Below are 13,612 nucleotides of genomic sequence, written 5' to 3'. Positions count from 1 at the left end.
TTACACTGGACACATCTATTGTGAACCAGATGATTTCGTGATCTGCTTCAGTTATACTATGGAGTTTTAGGCAAAACAGTTCACCTTTGTCAGACTATATTGGCCGATCCTTTTTTACATTCGGTAACTTTATGCATTTGTTTCATTTTGTATTTGAGACTTTTCACTCAGTTGTGCTTTTTGTCTGCCTTGCACATTCTCTCTTTGTGACCTCGTCTGTGACACTTGCTGCAGACTTTTTCTTTGAACCAACAGTCAATTATTTGCATCATGGGAGATTTGCCACATTGATAACATCTTTGGCTTTTTGTACCATTCATGGACATTTTGTGCATTTCACATTCTAACCTCCTTTTCTGTAGTTCTACTGCATCCTTTGCTGCAGCCTCTAACAAGAATGCAATAGTCAATGCCTGTTTTGAGGTTTGGTGTCTTTCGGATAATAGCCTCTTTTGAGTGCATTGACTATACATGCCTGCCCCTTAATGTATCAGAAAGTCCATCTCTAAAGCTTCAGTACAGGTTTCCCCTGCCATCCGAAGGTAGAGCGTTCCTATGAAACGGTTCGTAAGCCGAAATGTCGTAAAGCGAAGAAGCAATTACCATTTATTTATATGGGAAAATTTTGTGAGCGTTCGCAGACCCAAAAATAACCTACCAAATCATGCCAAATAACACATAAAACCTAAAATAACAGTAACATATAGTAAAAGCAGGAATGATATGATAAATACACAGCCTATACAAAGTAGAAATACTTTTCCACAATCATTACTGAACTGTTCTCCGTAGCAAAAATCTCACGCAAGTGCTGTTGGCAAGAACACTCTCTCCAGTAACCTTTAAGTATGAAGCTGCCAAATCATACCAAATAACACCTAAAAATACACAGCCTATATAAAGTAGAAATAATGTATGTACAGTGTAGTATCACTTACCGGAATCGGGACAGCGCCGAGCAGACTGATGATGGTGTGTTAGACTGAGTCATCGCAGGCTGGGTGGTGCAGTGGCCCCCACCCTCTGGGCCACCAACCAATACCGATCTGCGAAGCATGCAGGGGTCCAGCGGTAGCCGGGAGGTACACAGCACATATTTAAGAAAAAAGCTGAAACAAACATGCTAATTAATTAGGTGCCACCCGTAATTGTCGGCCCAAATCAGTACCGATTGCCGATTCCATCGTCTCTGATCTGGGCCGACAATTACGTGTCAGCGGCACCTAATTTCGTGAGTCCTGACGAAGGGTCTCGGCCTGAAACGTCGACTGTACCTCTTCCTAGAGATGCTGCCTGGCCTGCTGCGTTCACCAGCAACTTTGATGTGTGTTCTTGGGAAGGTTTGTGCAGTTCTGCAATGCACCCAGAAATACTTTTATCATTTGACTGGTTCATTTTGTAAAATCTAAATTTCACGACTATTACCAGTGGTTTAGGGCTCAAGTGATTTTGCAAAATGGTAACAATTCATCAGACGTCTTGCTTACTGGCTTTGCAGGGGGCAGGGGTTACTAGGTTGCATAAGAGACTGTACGTTCTTGCACCCACTAAGCTAAAAAGCATAGGGACTTGCTTTTGCTCCTCCATGTTGTTTGCGTGACAATATAGTTCCACCCTCTCAATAGACTACTCCCAGCCTTCATTAGCAATATCAAATTTGTCAACTTTCCTGACTAAGGCCATCGTTATTTTCACTTCAAATTCAGTGCATCTTTCACTGTGTACCATGCTGTACTCACCCTTCTGTTAGTGTCCGTGACGGCCTTCTCACAGAATTGAATGCTTTATTAAACAAAGAAATTACCAAATTAAAGAGGAAGAAAGCAAGAGAGTGGGATTTATTTTCTGTGTCCACAAGTCAGGTAACTGGTACAAGCTATTCAAATATATCTCGGTTTTTGCTTGTTTCAGGCAGCTCTTTGCAGTAGAAAAAAAGTTTTCTTGGACTTCACTATCATTTACACATCTTAAAAATATTACAACATGACATTTATTGTTGACATCTGTTGACGCATCAACCTAGACAGAGAAGCTGTTGTTTTTCAGTTTATCACTCAAAACCTCTTCAGCATCATGTGACATGTCACCAATGCGTCGACCTATCGTACTGTTTGAGAGTGAAACCTTTTCAATTTCTCATACTGCATCTTGTCCTAGCATTTTACCCACTATAATTTTACATGCTGGCATTATTAGGTTCTCACCAACTGTGTGACTTTTCCTTTTCAGGGTAATGAATACTAAATAGCTTGCTTCCTGTATCCTTTTACTGACTATGACCTTATTAACAAAAGCTTTACTCTGTTTTGAGATCTCAATAGCCATTTACAATAATCAGCACTTTTACATGTCATATGGCTGTGATTCGTAGTTAAGTGTCTTTTCAATTTTGCAGGAGCCATTGCTGTATTTGAAAGTTGTTTTTCACAGACTAGACAGAATGGAATAGGACAACTTGGATCACCAGTCCATAGAAAACCCATCGATAAGTAGCTTTCACTGTAAAGATGGACTTTTCTGCATCCATTATTGCACTAGTGCAGTGAAATGACTCAGAAGATTGTAATTCTTCATCATTAACCTTACCAGGATTGTCATGAACCTTATTAGAATTGTCTGTAGGCCTAGGCCTAGAATTCTCCTCTTCCCTCTCACATCTCCTCTTCAAAAATCACCACATTGGACCATCAGACATGTCTGTAAAACACAGGGGTTAATAAAATACCCCTGTCTATTTTACACAGGGAGAGGCTGACATCACAGCCCAAGTTGGGTGATTCCATTCAAAGCCCGGAAAACACACTTCACGCTCCTCATCAGCCAACTGTCCTGCCCTCTGGACTCAACCAATAAACATGGTCAAAATGGGCTGAGAGACTGCTAACAGGGCTGCTCAGTCACTGCTCATCACTGTGAGCGCGAGCATCGTGCATCGCATGAAGTTCAAAAAACTATGTTTTTTTTATCACGATCTCTTGTGGAACCCCAGTTGAGAACCCCTAGTGTTGAGTGTTTGGAATCAGTTATTTCCATGTGTAACCCGAGCCAGAGAATTACTATACCACTGTTACCACAGCAAAAGGCATACATTGCCACTTTCCTGAAAAATGTGGTACGTTGTTTTAAACAACTTAATTTTTCATATTCTGTGATCCTGATGACTATACTCGTCTCCTGGGATTTTCACAAACAAGAGTCTCTTGAGTTTCCAGGGAATGGTGTGAAAAACAAGCATCCAGTGAGTGTCAGTTCTGTGGACAAAAATGCCTTGAGAGAGGTCAGAGGAGAATGGCCAGACTGGTTCAAGGTGACAGTAAATCAAATAACCACATGCAGAATAACCACATACAGTGCCCTTCTGGCCCTTTGAGCTGCACCATCGATCAGTACCCCCATTTATTCCCAGCCTAATCACAGGACAATTTACAATGAGCAATTCACCTACCAAATAGTACGTCTTTGGACTCTGAAAGGAAACTGGAGCACCCAGAGGAATCCCAAATGATCACAGGGAGAACGTTCGAACTCCTTACAGGCAGCAGTGGGAAATGAACCCAGACTGCTGATACTGTAAAGCATTGTGCCAACCACTACACCACCATGTCACCCCAATACATTACAACTGTAGCGTACGGAAGAGTACAACATGTAGAATCTTGAAGTGGATGGGATGCAGAAGCAGAAGACCATAAACATATACTCAGTGGCTACTTTATTAGGTACAGGAGGTTCCTAATAAAGTGGGCATTGCATGTATTTTTTTTTAAATTCTCTAAAAGAAATACTTTGCAATATTCCTTCTCAATTTGGGCCATAGGATGCTATATGTTTCAGGTACAAAATTCTATTATACACAATACGTAGCAATATTTAAAAAAATGCAAACCATTATGTGCAGAAGACCTAAATGTCATTGACATGAATCCAATTGGATTATGATCATTATCACAGACTAAAAGAAGCAAATTCTATTCCACTTCATTTCTGATCACCATCACAAAAAGAGATTAATAGGTTGACTGAGAAAAAGATTCAAGTAGGTTCATAAAGCATGTTTTGAGAAATGCAACAAATCTGCTGATTACTAAAAGGCTCTGGCCAAGTGTATTCAAGAGGCATTGAGAATCTCAAATGAGACCATAAGACATAAGAGCAGAATTAGGGAATTCGGCCCATTGAGTCTGCTCCAACATGGCTGATTTATTATCCCTCTCAACTCTATTCTCCTGCCTTCCCTTCTTAATCTTTTAAACCCTGACTAATCAAAAACCAATCATCTCCACTTCAAATAATCACAATGACTTGGCCTCCATGGCTGTCTGTGGCAATGAAAACAACAGATTCACCAACCCACGGCTAAAGAAATTCCTCCTCATCTCTGTTTTAAATGGATGTCCCTCTAATCTGATGTTGTAACCTCTAATCCTAGACTCCCCCACTACAGGAAAAATCCTCTCTACATCCACTTTATCTACGTCTTTCAACAGACAATGGATTTCAATGAGGTCTGTCTCATTCTTATAAACTCCAGTGAGTACAGGCCCGGGGCCATCAAACGCACCTTATACATTAACCCTTTCATTCCCAGAATAATTCTCGTGAACCTCCATTGGATCGCTCCATTGCCAGCACATCCTTTTTAGATAAGGGGCCTAAAACTCCTCACAATACTTCAAATGCCATCTGACCAATGCCTTACAAATCCTCAGCACCACATCCTTACTTTTATATTCTAGTCCTCCCAAAATGAATGTTAACATTACATTTGTCTTCCTCACCACCGACTCAACCTGCAAGTTAACCTTCAGAGAATCCTGCACAAGGACTTCCAAGTCCCTTTGCACCTCAGATTTTTAAAATTTTTCCCTGTTTACAAAATAGTTTATGGCTTTGTTCCTTCTATCAAAGTGTATGACCATACACCTCTCTACATTATATTTCATCTGCCACTTCTTTGCCCATTCTACTATCAGAAGCATTTAGAAGCTAGAATCTAAATATACTCACTTGTCTAATAGCACTTACAGGCACCTTCTTCCCGAGATATGCAAGAGTTAGTTGAGCTTTTGACTGCCTCATCATCTTTCCTAGAACCCACAAAACTGGTGTGAAAACAAGCCTTCCTCAACCCAGAGCAGCTAATTCAAAATTAAAATTAATGAATAAAAAATTTTTTAAATAATATATTTATTTAACAATACTTTAAACTGCTGTTAATTAGTTAAAAACATAAAAAGAAAGGACAAAATCATAAATAAATCTATATTCAGCTTTTTAAAGTGGTTAACTCCACTCAGGTGAACTCTAGATGCACCAGGCATGACTTTCATAAGTGTTTCTGGTCAAAGACCTTTATAACAGAGTATCTTTGATATGTAACAGTAACCCTGTTTATTGTTCCATAGATACTGCCTGAGAATTCTACCATTTTTTTATTATCAGTAAATGTACAGCTGAGGAGTCAAATATGAATTTTATCTGGACACCTTGTTCACCAACTTACCTCTGGGCCTGACACCCATGTTCCCAACATCCAAGTTCAAAGTACAAAGTAAATTTATTATCAAAGTACATATATGTCACCATATACAACCCTGAGATGTGTTTCATTGTGGATATTCATTGTAAGTACAAGAAATAGAATAGAATCAATGACCGCACCCAACTGGATGGACAGACAACATATGTGCAAAAGGCAACAAACTGTCCAAATACAAATAGAAAGAAAAACAAGTAATAATATTAATAATAAATAAATAAGCAGTAAATATCAAGAACATGAGATGAAGAATCCTTGAGAATGAGTCCAAAGTTTATGGGAACAGTTCAGAGTTGGGGTGAGTGACATTGAATGAAGTTATCCCCTCTGGTTCAGGAGCCTGAGGGTTGAAGGTAATAACTGTCCCTGAACCTGGTGGTGTGGGTCCTGAGGCTCCTGTACCTCCTTCCTGATGGCAGCAGTGAGGACAGAGCATGGTCTATATGGTGAGAGTCCTTGATGATGGATGCTGCTTTCCTGTGACAGCACTCCATGTAGATGTGCTCAGTGACGTGGAGGGCTTCACCCATGATGGACCGGGCTGTATCAACTATTTTTTGTAGGATTTTCCATTCAAAGCCATTGGTGTTTCCATATCAGGTCGTGATGCAGCCAGTCAATATACTCTCCACAGCATATCGAGAGAAGATTGTCAAAGTTGTAGATGCCATGCCAAATCTTCGCAAACTTCGAAGGAAGTAGAGACACTGCCATGTTTTCTTCATAATGGCACTTACATGCTGAACCCAGGACAGATCCACTGAAATGCTAACACCAAGGAATTTACAGCTACTGACCCTCTCCACCTCTGATCCCCTGATGAGGACTGGTTCATGACCTCCAGTTTCTTCCTCCTGAAGTCAGTAATCAGCTCGTTGGTCTCGCTGACATTGAGTGAGAGGTCGTTGCTGTAGCACCGCTCAGACAGATTTCCGATCTCCCTCCTATATGCTGATTCATTACCACCTTTGATTCAGCCAATGATAATGATGTCATCAGCAAACATAAATATGGCATTGGAGCTGTGCTTACCCACAAAGTTATAATATGTGCATTGCAGCCATTAAGGTGCACATTGACAATCCAAACGTTTTTATGGAACCACCAATGAAAAGTCGAGACCAAAGGCAGTTATAGGCCATTCAGTCCCATGTGCCTGTTCTATCTTTCAATGAGATGATAACTGACCTTTTACCTAGCCACATTTTCCGGTTTTAGCCAATATTCTATAAAAATCTGTTGTTCTCTCCACACAGCCATCTTGGATAAGGGATTGCAAATAGACTCAATAAGCTCTCAAATCTGTCCTTATATTTTAAAACGGTGATCCATGGTTCAATATAGTCCAATCATGACAGCCCTGCTCAGCTCCATAATAATTATGATTCACACACACAAATTGCTGGAGAGCCAGGCAGGCAGCATCTACAGAGGAGAATAAGGAGTCAGTGTTTCGGGCTGAGACCCTTCACCATGATGAGGGATCTCAGCCTGAAACATCATAGACCTGCTGAGTTGCTCCAGCATTTTGTGTGTGTGTTACTCTGGATTTCCAGCACCTGCAGAATCTCTTGTGTCCATAATAAATAGGAAGGATTTATCTAAGTGAGAGATCAAAACTTCAGTGGTGGTGGGGGGGAAGGGGAGAAGGGACAGAGATTTATAGTAGTTATAGAAGAAGGAAAGTGGAGATGAGGAAGATATTTTCCCATCTGGGAATAATCACTACTGGAGCGCACTGTTTCAATGTGTGATTCTGGCAGAAGCTTTCACCACACTCCATAGTATATGGAAGAATAATAACTAGCAAGGAAATGTACCTCTTACTGAAAAGTGGAAATGGGCTTCACAGCTTTTTCTCAACTGGCACAATCAGAAAGGCTAATGACATCATTTTGTGCCATTAGCTTTCTATGACACACAAGGGAAAAAGGTCCCAGTAGCTGGATTGTATTTTATGACATTAGATGGAGCAATGTAGGAGAAAGCTGGTGTGGAACAAAATGCTGGCGCACAGCATTTGGCTAACTGGCCTGTTTCCTATGTAATTTCTTTGATAAATAATAATAAACTTTATATAGCACTTTCCATACATCAAGATGCAAGCTCAAAGTGTTTTACAGACTGTAAAAATAATCAATATAGTCATAAAAATACAAGACTCAATTATAAATCAGAACTAAAGACAAACATTATATAGAATAAAATGTAATCGAATATACCAACTTAAATAAATGTAATCAACATCAACAGGCATTAAGTTATCCTATAAGTAGGCCAAATTTAAAAAGTAGGATTTTAGAAGTATTCTGAACTGTTTCACATTACTCGTCTGGCGTACCTTAGTCAGTAGAATAATCCAATTTTTGGTGCATAAGAGCAAAAGGTTTCATCACCTGTTCTTATATGCTAAGTAAACCAGTATTCGTGGATCTAAGATAATGATTAGGGATGTAAGGGGAAAAACACTCCAAAATATATGGAGGAGCTAGATTACTCATAGCCTTATATACAATTAAGAGAATTTTAAAATTGATCTTAAAGGTCACGGGCAGCCAGTGTAATAATGCCAAAACTGGTGAAAAATGCTCAGATTTTCTTTTTCGTAGTTAAGATTCTTGCTGCTGCATTTTGAAGAAGCGACAACCAAGTTATAACTTTCTGAGGCAGTCCTGAAAAGAGTAAATAGAGTAGTCTGATCAGCGAGATAAAAAAGCATGTATCAATGATAAAGATTAATTAAGTCTCTCTACTGGCTGTGGAGACATAGCTCATTGCCCTGAAGGGGCACATGGCATTAGCAGGGGCATATCCAACAGGGATACAGTTATTCCCAGTACTGTGTGGAACAATAATTATGTATGCTCAGGATTTGTAGTGTGTATGTATGCTTACAATTGGCTTCAATGCACAGTAGTCAGGAAGATTAAACTCCTTTACATATTCCTGACAGGAAGACCAAAGGATGTGGACATCACTGGCATTTCTGTAACAAATAAAAACAAGACACTGGAAATCCAAGCAGCACATACAAAATGTTGGAGGAACTCAGCAGGCCAGGCAGTGTCTATGGAAAAGAGCATAGTCAATGTTTCAGGCCAAGACATCAACTGTAATCTTTTCCATAGATGCCGCCTGACCTGCTGAGTCCCTGCAGCATTTTGTTTGGTGTGTGTTACTCAATGAAATATTTGTGTTATCATTGTTGCACTGTAGGAAATAGCAGCCAATCTGCACAGAGCAGAGTTCTACATACAGCAGTGTGATAGTCAGCCTACAGAATATGGATTGAGAGATACAGTCCTTGCAAAAGTCCACAGATTTGTCATATGGTTTCAGATGGTATAGCCTCCACAGAACCCTGATCTCAACATCAGATTACATGGAGAGATAGAAGCCAAAGTCTGCAGAAGAACTGCGGTAAGACCTCCAAAAGGCTTGGCACAACTTACCAGCCAATTTTCTTATAAAATTGCATGACAGTGCACCCAAGAGAATTGAGGCATTTTTAAAGGCAAAGAGTGGTCACATCAAATATTTATTTGATTTAGTTTTTTCACTATTTACTGCTCTTTATGTTTTTTTTGATATTTAGACATTCGTTATTTCATTATTTTTTAAAGCATCTTTGCTTTACAGAATTCTTTTACATTTGCCTAAGACTTTTGCACAGTACTGTGAGTATGGGCCAGGATGTCGAGGTTAGATTCCTGGATCTTCTTGTCAACATGGCTATGGTCGCTCTCATCTACACCTCAGTAAACAGGCTGAACAACATCCATTACCTTATGTTGCTGAAGTTTCAGACTGGAGGTTTTGCTGTTTTGGCATCAGGGAAGCATAAACACTGCCTTGGAACAGCTTTTTTGAGAATGGACATCATACTCCCATTAAGGCAGGAGGTGCCAAAGAGATACATGTAGCACCTGAGATGCCTTGAAAGACCAAGCCCAACTGTTAAATCATTGAACATTTTACTGCTGAGCCAAGCAATGCTTTAAATAAATTATTTTTCCACACAGTGTGGGTAATGATATTAGCTGAAAGCTATCATTTATTACCAACGTCAAATTGTTTCTGACAGAGTGGTCTACTGGCCCTATTTGGTAAGGAATTACAAATCATATGCAATAGTTGTCTGCAGTCTCTAAACCAGCTGTTCTCAACTTGGGGTCCACGGACCCCCTGATTAATGGATTTGGTCCACGGCAAAAAGAAAGTTTGAAAACCCCTGTACCCAGATTGAGTAAAGAAAACAAATTTCCTTTCCTGGACATTCACAAACCAGTGTTTTTCTTTAACAACAGTCCAGGAGTTTCAAGGTTACCTTCACCTATACTAGACAAATTTTTTTTAAATTCAGGTCAATAATCTAGATCTCTGTCTGTTGTTCTTCTAAATTAACTATGCTGCTCCAATGCCCACTGATAAATTCACATCACATTGAGCAAAGCACAATTCCCTTGGGTGTGAATTTTAGTGAAATTCTATTTAAACTAAGTTCATTAAGCCAAATATTTGTTTTTATCTTCTTCATTTGCTTCGAATCCCCTGAATATAGTTGGGCTGCCTTTTTGGGAGAATGATATCTAGCCTTTTGTTTATTTCATTGATGAACATGTTTCAGCATATTAAATGTTGGTTTATAATTAACTTCTTTTCTTCAGTCTGTACTATCTAACTTAACTGGAGTCTAATGGACAGGAAAAAGCACCAGGAACAGACTGATTTGATACACAATCATTGTTACTGAAGATATCCATACCCTGTAGAATACTGTATATGTCACATAATTATAGGTTAAACAGGAAAAACAGCAAGCCAGTAAAACAAATCAAGGTGAACTAAAATACTGAATTAAAAGTCTAGATTAACAGTATAATACTTGCTGCAAAGGCTCATGAAAAATCTTTGCAATCTGGGTCAGTCTACAAATAACCTCCTGTCCCATGATCCTCTCGTATCCCCTTTTGCTTATCACCTGTCCATCTCTCGGCTCTATCCCTCCCCCTCCTGTCTTCTCCTATCATTTTGCATCTCCCCCTCCCCCTCCAGCTTTCAAATCCCTTACTCACTCTTCCTTCAGTTAGTCCTGACGAAGGGTCTCGGCCTGAAACGTCGACTGCACCTCTTCCTATAGATGCTGCCTGGCCTGCTGCGTTCACCAGCAACTTTGATGTGTGTTGCTTAAATTCGTTAGGGTTCGTTTTTGGATTCCTTAAACTAAGGCACACAATGACTTATCTAGTGTCCATTTAATGCTAGGCTACCATGGTCTTCAAGGCCTCCTCCAACCTTGTCCTTTCCTCATGGCTTCTCAGCCAATGTTTACATTTGTGAAAACGCTGAAAGAATGCTCGGTTCCTAAGAACACATAGTCAGCAGCTTTCAAGGATAAATATAAGCTGCAACACAGCTGGTAGCAAACCTATGTTTCATAGTCAGAAGCTGATGAGATGACAGACCTATTCCAGAGATTTAGATGCAAAATCTGGGCTGATATTTTTGGGCATCTCACTGTACAGGAGGAAATTTTTAATTAACCCAGTCCTGTCACTTTTGTTTTCCTCTATTTATATATTCATGTTAAATATCATACACAAAAAGCGATAAGAATAATAGACCTGCATTGTTTCCATCACATCCTTACATTTAAATAGTAGGCTAACAACATCAAATTCTGTTTGGATCCTGTAATGTGGCATTAAAAGTTTTCAAGCGTATGATTAGAATTTATGGTCAACTTCGAACCTTTTCATGGTTACTCCAACATGTAATAGGTTATTTAAAACTTTAAGTAATCAACTTTTCATGGAGCCTGCAATGTGTACTTGATTACTAAAACCTTTAAGTAACATGATATGAAGATATAATTCAATCTGTTAATCTGGTAGCCATTTTTTCAAGTGGATTTGTTTGTCCAAAAATCCTCCTGACGATATTACGTCCATACGGATGGCCATCCTTCTTTACTTCCTGGCCTCCCTTAAATAAACACCATCATCCTGCTCCCCCTTCCAATTATATAATTTCCCTCCATAATTTATCCATACATGCCTCTTTATTTACTGAAAACCACTGCTCCCACTTCATATCTCCCTTGTCTCCTTTCCTCTCCTAAATCCTAATTCACTTTGTCTCCTAACACATTTCAACCCCTGCAATCATTTCTGTTTTTCTGAAGCACTCCGAAAAAAAATATAAACCATGTCCTGTATGCAGTATCCCTCCCCAAGCTTTTTCCAACTATTCTATGAATTTTAAGATGTTTAATCACATGATGTTTTTTCCAGTGACTCTCCATTTTCAGTCCTTCAACAGGCCTGCCTTCATTGGGTTAACAACAGCCTACGCATCTCCAACAGTGACTTTGCTTCAGGCACCATCAACATATCTCTCCATGAATTCTCCACAGAAATATTCTTCATCAACTTCCTTTTCTTCTGCAAATGGCTCCTAGATGGCCTCTTCCGAAGACATGGATCGGGTTGCTCCCGGAAAATAATAGCAGCCCCTTCTCTCAATTTTACCAGTCCCTCGGTGTTCAACCCTGAATGCCCTCTGATTTTCTCCTGTTAAACAGATTCTCATGATTATTAGCATAACTCAGCCACCTTGCTAATGATTCCATTCCCTCCTTTGCTCGTTGGCCCAGATTATTTGTAAACTCAGAATCCAATTTCATATCAAACTGAGCTTCCACATCCACATCTTTCCCAGTGTAAAAGTTCAGTCTGTGGTCAGGAACACATGGGAGTCAGCAACATGTGTAGATCTGCAGCCAGGGTTGGCGTTAGGAGTGATTGTAAAACAGGATAAGTCATACATAAAAATTGTCCCATCTATGGAGAGATGCATCACTGCACGTCTTAGTGTTATTATCAGCAGCCTAAGTGGTGCAGTATACCCATTTTTTTTATCCCTGGTAAGTCTGTTCCTCTATCCCTCATGAATAACTAAGACTTAGTGTACTGTAGTTCTCTAGTAGCCCCCCATCATTGATTAAATTCAACTCATCCAAGATTTGGCTGACAGTATCTGTTCCAGCATTCAGTCCCTCTCTCCCAGCGAAACCTGTTCCCTGCACCTTCGAGTTTAATATTCTTATTCTCACTTTTGTATCCCAATTTGCCCAGCTTAGCAACAAGCAAACAGCTGGAGGAACGCTGTGGTCAAACAGCATCTGTGGTGGAAAAAAAATTGTCAATTCATCAGAATGGCTTTGACCCAAAGTATCCAAGTCATGGGATTTTAAACACTTCACCATTAACTCAACAACTTGCATTCATACAGTACATCTAATATCATCATCATGCTCTAAGACTTACATCAATCTGTCCCACAAAGAAACATTTCATTTTTTATATTGTTTGATGTGCACTTGACAGGCCTTTGCAAGAGACTCAAGACATTACATCATTCCTACTCTGTTCAATGTTGTGCTCTTTCAGTTTCCACACAATCTCAGCAGACTGTTAGCTTGTGTCCCGTAATCACCTGCGCTGTTCTTCTCCATGCTCTCCTGATGGAACCGTAAGACATTCATCCATGTGTCCATGCGGTAACCTCAGCACATCCCCTCCCTTTAAATATCCTAATGGAAAATGATTTAAACCAAGACTTAAAATGAGGAATCACAGATAACATAGTGTTTGTTCACAGAAAGAGAAGTAGACAGGCAGACATATGAATTATCATTTTTTCTTGGTTTGAGTTACATACAGTATGCTATGTGTCTGGGCTTCAAAATGATATCACAGCAGTGAACAGTTACTTTTACTTAAAAAGGGAGTTTCATGATATTTTGATGTTACCAAGCTTTAGTGATATTTCTGAATGGACATTAAACCCATGAACACTACCCCACTACTTTTTTATTTCTGTTATTTTACACTGTTTTATTTTGACCTAACTACTTAATGGATATATAGTGTATATACTTATATACTTAATGTAATTCAGTTTTTTCTTCTCTATATTTAGTTATCATGTATTTCATTGTACTGCTGTCATAAAGTTGACAAGGTGATATTAAATCTGATTCTGATTCTGATTTGCAAGGAGTATCCAGCA

The 13,612-nt window shown here is 39.4% G+C and overlaps 1 protein-coding gene across 1 annotated transcript in view; it reads right to left on the bottom strand.

Annotated features, from left to right (window-relative positions):
- Positions 1–13,612, bottom strand: part of ryr2a (ryanodine receptor 2a (cardiac)) — an 801,439-nt gene that overhangs the window by 488,116 nt on the left and 299,711 nt on the right. Inside the window, exon 8 of the mRNA XM_063055593.1 lies at positions 13,037–13,133. Within this exon, the coding sequence (XP_062911663.1) occupies positions 13,037–13,133 (97 nt within the window). The remainder of the gene's footprint in view (positions 1–13,036; positions 13,134–13,612) is intronic.

The sequence above is a fragment of the Mobula hypostoma genome, chromosome 8 (genome assembly GCF_963921235.1).
Source record: "Mobula hypostoma chromosome 8, sMobHyp1.1, whole genome shotgun sequence".
NCBI lineage: Eukaryota > Metazoa > Chordata > Chondrichthyes > Myliobatiformes > Myliobatidae > Mobula > Mobula hypostoma.
This window is presented reverse-complemented; position numbering and strand designations above follow the sequence as displayed.